Genomic DNA, 10772 nt, shown 5'->3' with positions numbered 1-10772 from the left:
TGGCTCAGCGGTGGAGCCTCTGCTTGGCATGCAGAAGGCCCCAGGTTCAATCCCCGGCATCTCCAGCTAAAAGGACCAGGTAGTAGGTGATGGGAAAGACATTAGCCTGAGACCCTGGAGAGCCACTACCAGTCTTAGTAGACAGTGCTAACTGAGTGGGGCTGTGGCTCAGTGGTGGAGCCTCTGCTTGGCATGCAGAAGGCCCCAGGTTCAATCCCTGGCATCTCCAGCTAAAAGGACCAGGTAGTAGGTGATGGGAAAGATGTTAGCCTGAGACCCTGGAGAGCCACTACCAGTCTTAGTAGACAGTGCTAAATGAGTGGGGCTGTGGCTCAGCGGTGGAGCCTCTGCTTGGCATGCAGAAGGTCCCAGGTTCAATCCCCGGCATCTCCAGCTAAAAGGACCAGGTAGTAGGTGATGGGAAAGATGTTAGCCTGAGACCCTGGAGAGCCACTACCAGTCTTAGTAGACAGTGCTAATTGAGTGGGGCTGTGGCTCAGTGGTGGAGCCTCTGCTTGGCATGCAGAAGGCCCCAGGTTCAATCCCTGGCATCTCCAGCTAAAAGGACCAGGTAGTAGGTGATGGGAAAGATGTTAGCCTGAGACCCTGGAGAGCCACTACCAGTCTTAGTAGACAGTGCTAAATGAGTGGGGCTGTGGCTCAGCGGTGGAGCCTCTGCTTGGCTTGCAGAAGGTCCCAGGTTCAATCCCCGGCATCTCCAGCTAAAAGGACCAGGTAGTAGGTGATGGGAAAGACCTCAGCCTGAGACCCTGGAGAGCTGCTGCCAGTCTGAGCAGACAGTATTGACATGGACGAACTAGTGGTCTGATTCAGTATCAGGGAGCTTTGTTTCCAAAACTGTGAAGGGTAAAGAAGCTGAATTCCCCCCTTGACAAAATCCACATTTCTATGCCATTCTCAATCATGGGACATCTTTTGTGGTTTGATGATGTCAAAAAGATGTTCACAGCACAGTGGGAAATTATAATACCTCCGTGTGCATTCAAGTATGGATGGAAAGGCGAAAGCAACAGGGGTTGGGATGAAGATTTCACACGGAGCTGCCTTCTACTGAATCAGACCCTTGGTCCATCAAGGTTCGTATTGTCTACACAGGTTGGCAGCCGCTCTCCAGGACTCAAGCTGAGGTCTTTCCTGTAGTACCCTTCGAAGCTCATCGATTGACGAATCTTGAGCAGCAGAAAACATTTCTTATTTTTTAGATGCAAGTACTAAAAGGACTGAGATCTTTTCTGTCATGTACTACCTGGTCCTTTTAACGGGAGATGTTGGGGATTGAACCTGGGACCTTCTGCATGCCAAGCAGAGGCTCTGCCACTGAGCCAGGGTCTCAGGTCAAGGTCTTTCCCATCACCTACTGCCTGGTCCTTTGAACTGGAGATGCCGGGGATTGAACCTGGGACCTTCTGCATGCCAAGCAGAGGCTCTGCCGCTGAGCCAGGGTCTCAGCTCAAGGTCTTTCCCATCACCTACTGCCTGGTCCTTTGAACGGGAGATGCCGGGGATTGAACCTGGGACCTTCTGCATGCCAAGCAGAGGCTCTGCCATTGAGTCAGGGTCTCAGGTCAAGGTCTTTCCCATCACCTACTGCCTGGTCCTTTGAACGGGAGATGCCGGGGATTGAACTTGGGACCTTATGCATGCCAAGCAGATGCTCTGCCACTGAGCCACGGTCCCTTCCAGATTGAGCATGGCTCACTGTTACACATTTCCCAGCATTGGACCAAGTTCCAGCAGGCCGCCAAGGACCTGCTGGTTGTTAGAATTCTTGTAAGGAATGCAGGACTTGGCCTTTTGATCCATGTAGGCTGTCTGTATGTCCTTCACTAAGAGTATCATACTCAGGATCACTTAGCAAGGACTCGTTATGCCTTAACAGCTAAAATCTGCTTAGTAGACACTCTTGCCCTCGAACCCATGGGGAGTCTAGTTTGGTTTTGTTTGAAGAAGTGGACTGTACAAGACAGAAGTAAATCCATCTCTCAAATAGAAGGTTTGCAGAGCGGGTCAATGTTACCTCTTTCCCTCAAGGCTTCACCCGGTCGCCGTGACCATACAGAGGTTCACGACAGAAGAGATTATCCTTCAGAATTATTTCATCCCTGCCAAGGTGAGCATCCGGCATGGAACAGAGTTCCCAAACTCCAGGTAGGGCCCGAACGTCCCCTGCTATTACAACTGAGCTCCAGGTGACTGAGACCAGTCCTCCTGGAAGCAATGGTGTGGGGGTCGTTTCGTAGAAAAAGAGGTGCAGGAGCTCATTAGCACAACTCATTAGCATGATTCATTTGCATATGCCGCAGCCCCTGACATCACCGGAAGTGTGTCAGAAGGCAACACCCACCGCTCAGGCTCCACTGGACTGTTCTGGATTGCTAGCTATTGGGTGGGGGGAATGTGCAGATCTGTCCTCATAGAGGAGAGAGAGCTTGCACCTGAATAAAACTTGGTCTTAAAGGTGCCACTGGACTGTTTGGGACTGGGGGGCCAGGGGGAGCTCTGCAACTTACCTGGCTGCTTCTTGCTCTGACTGAGGGTTGCTAGGAGCAGGGGGTGGGGCATGTTGCATGTGCCTGCCCCCCGGGCTCCTTACTGCCGGAGCGTCACTCCTGTGCGCTCCCGCAGGAAATGACCCCTGAGTAAATAAATAAATAAGTAGATAATTCTCTCAGTATAAGAACATCAGACCAGTGGACCACCATGTCCAGCATCCTGTCTCACACAGCGCCCAACCAGCTCCCCTGAACGGCCAACAGTAGGTCATAGAGGCCGAGGCCTTCCCTGATAAGAACATCAGAAGAGCCCTGCTGGATCAGACCAGGGGTCCATCTAGTCCAGCCTCCGGTCTCACACAGGGGCCAACCAGTTCCTGCTGCCTTCCACTTTCCCTAGCATTATTGTGTTTTCTGGTTGTTCTCATCTTCTTGTAACACGACCCAAGTATGATAGCCTCAGTAGAGTCACGACATGTCTAGTTTGGCCCTAGAAACGGCATAAAGTGGATTCCCTTTTTGGAAAGGAAGATTCCCACCCAACCTTCCACCTCAGTTGCTCTGGAGATCTGGCACAGGGAGCCCTTGATGGTGTCTGCTGTTTGATTCCCTCTCTCTCTTCTGCACAGACGTTGGTGCAGGTAGGGATTTACGCCATGGGCCGGGACCCCCGGTTCTTCACCCGGCCCGACCAGTTCAACCCAGACAGGTGGCTGAACACGGACTCCAAACACTTCCGAGGACTGAGCTTCGGCTTTGGGCCCCGGCAGTGCATCGGCCGCAGGATCGCGGAGCTCGAGATGCACCTCTTCATGATCCACGTGAGTGTGCCCCCTCTCCTCTCACCAACAGTCCTGCATTTGGAAAACGCTTGAGATAACGTGTGCGCGCCTGTGTAAGTCCAGCCTTATACGTTTTGTATCTCTTTCCCCCTGTTCTTCGTGTGTGTCTGTGAAGGGCTACAGCCCTCTGGTGTCGCAGGAAGTTTGATCTTTAGTGTGAATTAAGTATGTTAGAAAATTAGGGATGCCAGCCTCCAGGTGGGACCTGGGGATCGCCTGGAATTACAGCTCCTCTCCAGGCCAGTGTTCCCTCTAAGATGGGTTAGTGTGAGCTAAGGGCATAGAAGCCGAGGCCTTCATAAGAATGCAAGAAGAGCCCCTGTTGGGGCCCCTGGCAAACTGGGGGGGGGGTTTGGCAACCCTACGTTTGGCCCTAGGAATGGCATAAAATAGATTCCCTTTTTGGAAAGCAAGATTTCCACCCAACCTTCAACCTCAGTTGCTCTGGAGTTCTGGCACAGGGAGCCCTTGACGGTGTCTGCTGTTTGATTCTCTCTCTCTCTTCTGCACAGACGTTGGTGCAGGTAGGGATTTACGCCATGGGCCGGGACCCCCGGTTCTTCACCCGGCCCGACCAGTTCAACCCAGACAGGTGGCTGAACACGGACTCCAAACACTTCCGAGGACTGAGCTTCGGCTTTGGGCCCCGGCAGTGCATCGGCCGCAGGATCGCGGAGCTCGAGATGCACCTCTTCATGATCCACGTGAGTGTGCCCCCCTCTCCTCTCATGAACACGCTTGAGATACGTGTGTGTGCCTGCCTAAGTCCAGCCTTATACGTTATGTATCTCTTTTCCCCTGTTCTTCGTGCGTGTCTGTGAAAGGCTACAGCTCTCCGGTGTCGCAGGAAGTTTGATCTTTAGTGTGTATGTTAGAAAATTAGGGATGGCCAGCCTCCAGGTGGGACCTGGGGATCCCCTGGAATTACAGCTCACCCCCAGGACAGTGTTCCCTCTAAGCTGAGTGAGTGTGAGCTAGCGCACAGCTTTTTTAGCCCACAGCTCACAGATTTTTGTCTTCACCCAGGAAGGATGGGGCTCCAGAGCAAACTAATTTCTGCAGTAGCCAAATTGCCCGCTCACAACTTTAATGCCGGTAGCTCACAGAGTAGCATTTTTGCTCACGAGACTCCACAGCTGAGAGGGAGCGTTGCTCCAGACTGCAGAGAGCAGCTCCCCGGGAGAAAACAGGTGCTTCGGAGGGTGGGCTCTGTGGCATCGTACCCCACTGAGGTCCCTGGCCTCCCCAGGCTCCATCCCCAAATTTCCAGGAGTTTGCCAACCTGGATCTGGCAACCCGACAACCCCCATCCCCCGCTGGTGGCCAGGGGAGACCTGGCAACCCCACAGAAAGTCCATCCAGTCACCCCAAAGAATTTCGTATCAGACAAGCAATGGGAGTTTCATGCCTCTCAGATGCATCTGGGGCCCAGGAGCTTCAAGTAGGTGACGGGAGAGACCTCCGCCTGAGACCCTGGAGAGCTGCGGCCAGTCTGAGTAGACCATCCTGACCTCGATGGCCCAGGGGTCTGATTCAGTAGAAAGCAGCTTCATGTGTGTTTTGGGGAGGGGCTGTGGCTCAGTGGCAGAACACCTGCTTGGCATGCAGAAGGTCCCAGGTCCAGTCCCCGGCACCTCCCGTTAAAAGGACCAGGCAGTGGGTGATGGGAAAGGCATTGACCTGAGACCCTGGCTCAGTGGCAGAGCACCTGCTTGGCATGCAGAAGGTCCCAGGTTCGATCCCCGGCATCTCCCGTTAAAAGGACCAGGCAGTGGGTGATGGGAAAGGCATTGACCTGAGACCCTGGCTCAGTGGCAGAGCACCTGCTTGGCATGCAGAAGGTCCCAGGTTCGATCCCCGGCATCTCCCGTTAAAAGGACCAGGCAGTGGGTGATGGGTGATGGGAAAGACCTTGACCTGAGACCCTGGCTCAGTGGCAGAGCCTCTGCTTGGCATGCAGAAGGTCCCGGGTTCAACCCCCAACATCTCCAGTTCAAAGGACCAGGCAGTGGGTGATGGGGAAGGAATTGACCTGAGACCCTGGCTCAGTGGCAGAGCACCTGCTTGGCATGAAAAAGGTCCCAGGTTTGATCCCCGGCATCTCCCGTTAAAAGGGCCAGGCAGTGAATGATGAGAAAGACTTCGGCCTGAGACCTTGGAGAGCTGCTGCCAGTCTGAGTAGACAACCCTGACCTTGATGGACTGAGGGTTTGATTCAGTATAGGGCAAGTTTATGGGTGCTCATCGCACCTCCAACACTGTTTTAGCATCCGGAAACCACCCTGGGGAGCAGTTATTTGCTCCACTACACAAACGATGTAACTACCTGTGCAATATCTGCTCTCCAGGACCATTCCAAGAGATGAGAAGCGCACAGGGATCGATGAAGCTGAAGCCCCTTCATGCGTGCTGCATAGGGTTGCTAGATGCCCCCCGGTCTCCGGCGGGGGGATGGGGAGGTGGGGTTGCCAGCTTCGGGTTGGGGAACTCCTGGAGATTTGGGGGTGGAGCCTGGGGAGGACAGGGACCTCAGTGGGGCACAAGGCCACAGAGCCCACCCTCCGAAGCAGCCCTTCTCTCCAGGGGAACTGGTCTCTGTTGTCTGGAGATGAGCTGTAATCCCAGGGGATCCCCAGGCCCCACCTGGAGGCTGCGTTCACGATCAGAATCGGCCCTGCGCGTGTCAGGGAGGCACAAAACTCCTATTGCACACGTTATACAAAGTTCTCACGATGGCCCTGAGGGCTTTGTAACTTGCGAATTGACCCTTAGACAGATTAGACAGCGGGAGCCGTTGCCTGGTTGTCTGAGACCACTGAGATAAGGAATGACATGTCCATGAGATGAGCAAACACCTCCAGTACTGGATAGACCTCTTCTGCCTGTTCTTTTCTATCATAATAACATGTCCACAGTGTTCCACAACACCCTAACTGGAAATCTCCTCTAATTAGGAGATAGTTTACCAAAACTTCCCTTTCCAGTTTGATTTGGGGAGAGGCGTTGTCACTGGGGAGGATCCGGAGGTTTCCCGATTCTCCTCCTTTAACCGTCATAGATGTATATCTTAACCAATGTTCCCTCTAAGCTGTGGAGTCCTGTGAGCAAAAATTCTACTTTGTGAGCTACTGACATTAAAGTTGTGAGCGAGCGATTTGGTTACTGCATAAATTATTTTGCTCTGGAGCCGTCCTTCCTGAGCTAAGACAAAAATGTATGAGCTGGAGGCTAAAAAACTGTGAGCTAGCTCATACTAACTCAGCTTAGAGGGAACAGTGATCTTAACCAGTGTTCCCTCTAAGTTGAGTTAGTGTGAGCTAGCTCACAGTTCTTTAGCCTCTGGCTCACACATTTTTGTCTTAGCTCAGGAAGGACGGCTCCAGAGCAGTGTTCCCTCTAAGCCGAGTTAGTGCGAGCCAGCTCACAGTTTGTTAGCCTCCGGCTCACACGTTTTGGGTCTCAGCTCAGGAAGCGTGACTCCAGAGCCAACTAATTTATGCAGCAGCCAAATCGCCCGCTCACCACTTTAATACCAGTTGCTCACAAGGTAGAATTTTTGCTCACAAGACTCCACAGCTTAGAGGGAGCACTGATCTTAACCAGGGATATATCTTGAGTTTGCCCCTGATGCTGCAGGAGTTGTGGTCACCTCCTGGTTGGTTTCTTTTCCCTCGTCTTGTCTCTTTTGCTGGTACAAGGCAGAGGGACCAATGGGAAATAACATGAGCAGCATTGGTTGTAGATACGTTGCAATGAAAACTTCACCTACATCTTATCTGGAGGAGGAGGAGGAGATTGGATTTATACCCCACCCTTCACTCGGCGTCTCAGAGCGGCTTACAAACCCCTTTCCCTTCCCCTCCCCACAACAGACACCCTGTGAGGTAGGTGGGGCTGAGAGAGCTCTTGACAGAAACTGCCCTTTTTCAAGAACAGCTCTTATCAGAACTACGGCTTGCCCAAGGTCATCCAGCAGGTGCAAGTGGAGGAGTGGGGAATCAAACCTAGTTCTCCCAGATTAGAGTCTTAACCACTACACCAAACTGGCTCTCACTGCCCTCAGATCAGCTGCTAGACCAGGAGTGAAACTGGAGTGTTGTTAGGCCAGGAGTGAAATCCCCACTCCAAAAGACCTCTTTTTCTTCTTGTAGGGGGTCAAAACACGGGGACAGGTGATTTCATGCAAGAAAGGTGGGTGGGGGAGCAAGGCTCCCTCTAAGCTGTGGAGTCTTGTGAGCAAAAATTCTACTTTGTGAGCGACTGGCAATGAAAGCTGTGAGCCAGTGATTCGGCTACTGCATAAATCACTTTGCTCTGGAGCCCTCCTTACTGAGCCGAGACAAAAATGGGTGAGCCGGAGGCTAAAAAACTGTGAGCTGGCTCACACTGACTCAGCTTAGAGGGGACACTGGTGGAGAGCTGGCCCGTAGCCACGGTGGGGCATTTGGGGGCAGAGCCCCACCACCCACGAGGCCTGCCCCACCACCTGAGGTTGCGAGATGCCCCCAGACATCCTCACCCCCCCCCCCAGTGTGCCTTGCCTAACAGCAGCAGGGAGGCTGGGGAAAGGAAGGGAAGCCACCCTGCCGCTTCTGGTCAGTTTCACTCGGGCAGGTCAGCTGTACTTTGAACAGCTGAAGGGAGGGGAGTGAAACTGACCAGATGAGGTAGGAAAACCTCTGCTTTCCTTCCCCAGCCTACCCACAGCAGCCCTGCCGCTTCTGGCCAGTTTCACTCCTGGCCTAACAGCTGATCGGAGGGGTAAAAGGTAAAGGTAAAGGTGTCCCTTGCTCGAAAGCCAGTCAAATCCGACTCTAGGGTTGCGGCGCTCATCTCCGTTTCCAAGCCGAAGAGCCAGCGCTGTCTGAAGACGTTTCCGTGGTCATGTGGCCGGCATGACTAAACACCAAGGCGCACGGAATGCTGTTACCTTCCCACCGAAGTGGTACCTATTTATCTACTTGCAATTTCTTGCTTTCGAACTGCTGGGTTGGCAGGAGCTGGAACTACAGACGGGAGCTCACATTCAGGTTTGAAGAGCTGCAATTTGTGTTTATTTTATTTTTGACGCTGCTGTGCCTGCCCCACAAGGGAAAAAAAACATGCCCCGCAAGCAAAAACAACCCTGGCTACGGGGAGAGGATTAAAACGCTCTCTTCTCCCGCTCAGATCGCTCTCGCCTGGGCCAAACCACAACCCAGCGTTGGGATGCCTTTTACGAATTTGTAGTTAGGCTCACGACAATTCGTTTTTACAAGAAGGATATGAATGGGTGTGTGAACGTCCTCCTTCGTCAGCCCCCCCCCACAGTGTAACCCCCCCTTCTTCCTTCCCCCCCTCCCAGATGCTCGAAAACTTCAAAATTGAAACCAAGAGAGGAGATCAGGCCAAAGGCCCATCCAGTCCAACACTCTGTATCCCACAGTGGCCAGAAATACCAGTGCCATCAGGAGGTCCACCAGTGGGGCCAGGACATTAGAAGCCCTCCCACTGTTGACCCCCCCCCAAGCACCAAGATGACAGAGCATCACTTGCCCCAGAGTCCCTATCTATACCTTGTGGCTAATAGCCACTGATGGACCTCTGCTCCATATGCTTATCTAATTCCCTTTTGAAGCCGTCCATGCTTGTAGCTGCCACTATTTCCTGTGGCAGTGAATTCCAAGTGTTAATCCCTCTTTGGGTGAAGAAGTACTTCCTTTTATCTGTTCTAACCCGACCGCTCAGCAATTTCATGGAGTGCCCACGGGTTCTTGTATTGTGAGAAAGGGAGAAAAGTACCTCTTTCTCTACCTGCTCTTTCCCATGCATAATCTTATAAACCTCAATCATGTCACCCCTCAGTCGTCGTTTCTCCAAGCTAAAGAGCCCTAAGCGCCTTAACCTTTCCTCATAGGGAAAGTGTTCCAACCCCTTTATCATTCGAGTTGCCCTTTTCTGCACTTTTTCCAAAGCTATAATATCCTTTTTAAGGTGTGGTGACCAGAATTGCACACAGTATTCCAAATGAGGTCGCACCATTGGTTTTTATAGGGGCATTATGATATTGGGGAGATCAGCTCCCCTGGAGAAAACGTCCGCTTTGGAGAGTGGACTCCCTGGCCTTGTACCATGATGAGGCCCCTCCCCTCCCCAAACCCCGCCCTCTCTCGGACCCACCCCCAAGGTCTCCAGGTATTTTTCAACCCAGACTTGGCAACCCTGCCTCTAGACTGCAGAAATCAGTTCCCATGGAGAAAGTGGCTGCCAAACCCCGCCCTCCCCGGGCTCTACTTTCCAGACCTCCAGGAATTTCCCAAACCAGAGGTGGCAACCCCAAGAAGGGCCTTCCGAAGAGCCTTTTGAGATGAGGCTAAGTATGCGGAGCGTCTTTTCCGGAGCTCAGAGCAGCATGGCATCTATAAATGCTGACACATTGATTGGCAAGAGATTCTGCCCCATCGACGGCAAGGTCTCCAGGGAAACGTCCAGTTTTTAAAGAGCAAACGGGAACTGGGAAATGTGGCCCATGGCCTCCCACCCTCCCGCCACGGTCTGTTTCATTGGGCTTTAAACAGAGACGGCTGCCATCGTCATGCCTGGTTTGGTCCTCGAGGCCGAGTGAAGGACAAATAGTTGCCGTAAACACAGATGGACGTCGGCGAGAAGGGGAAACCCTAGCCAACCACAAGTTATAATACAATATAATATAGAACTGCCAAAAAAAAAAAAGGTCTGGAAGGAAAAAGAATGTAATATTTTCCATTGGACAGAATAAAGTTTGGATTCCCAAGGAGCAAACGTTTGTTTTCGTTTACATTGGCTGCGGTACTGCGAAAAGCGGAAGCACCAGGGCCATTTTGGGGCAGGAACGCACGGGAACGGAGTTCCGGCTGGCTCCCAAGTTGGCCACGCCCAGCAGGAACTCATTAGCATAATAGGCCACACCCAACAGCAGAAACTCATTCGGATTGGCTACAATTAGGGGTGTGTGGCCTAACATGCAAAAAGCCCTGGGCTTTGACAACAAACAAGGTAAAGAGAATAAGAAGCAAAAGGTGGGTGTGGCTGGATGACCACGCTTCTGGTAACATGGGGGTGCGGCCTGATGTGCTAATGAGCTGTGCTGTCAGGGGTGTGGCCTAATATGCTAATGAGTTCCTGCTGTTGGGTGTGGCCTATTATGCTAATGAGTTCCTGCTGGGCCTTTTCTACCAATACGTTAAGGAAGTGGGAGAGAGAGAACAATATCGACACCCTTTCCCAAATCTCCCTCTCTGGGATTCTCTGTGTTCTTAGGAACTTTTGCAGGCCCCGTTTACACATGACTTAAAATTGCCGACATCCTTATGCGCCTCTTGGTGGTGGAACATACCATCAGCGGTCGTTTCGTAGAAAAAGAGCTAGGGGAACTCATTAGCATAACTCATTAGTATAT

General features: G+C 52.4%; 1 protein-coding gene across 1 annotated transcript in view; it reads left to right on the top strand.

The window, feature by feature from the left end:
• The window catches only part of LOC107111326 (cholesterol side-chain cleavage enzyme, mitochondrial), a gene marked incomplete at its 5' end in the record, with an annotated part of 60308 nt that overhangs the window by 47994 nt on the left and 1542 nt on the right, over positions 1-10772 (top strand). The window contains 3 exon segments of the mRNA XM_015412289.1: positions 2053-2131; positions 3143-3334; positions 8700-8741. Coding sequence (XP_015267775.1) covers positions 2053-2131; positions 3143-3334; positions 8700-8741 — 313 coding nt within the window.

Source organism: Gekko japonicus, unplaced genomic scaffold, assembly GCF_001447785.1.
Source record: "Gekko japonicus isolate JY-2015 unplaced genomic scaffold, Gekko_japonicus_V1.1 scaffold3181, whole genome shotgun sequence".
In the NCBI taxonomy this organism is placed as follows: domain Eukaryota; kingdom Metazoa; phylum Chordata; class Lepidosauria; order Squamata; family Gekkonidae; genus Gekko; species Gekko japonicus.
The sequence above is the reverse complement of the archived record's forward strand: the minus strand, read 5'-3'. Positions and strand labels throughout refer to the sequence as shown.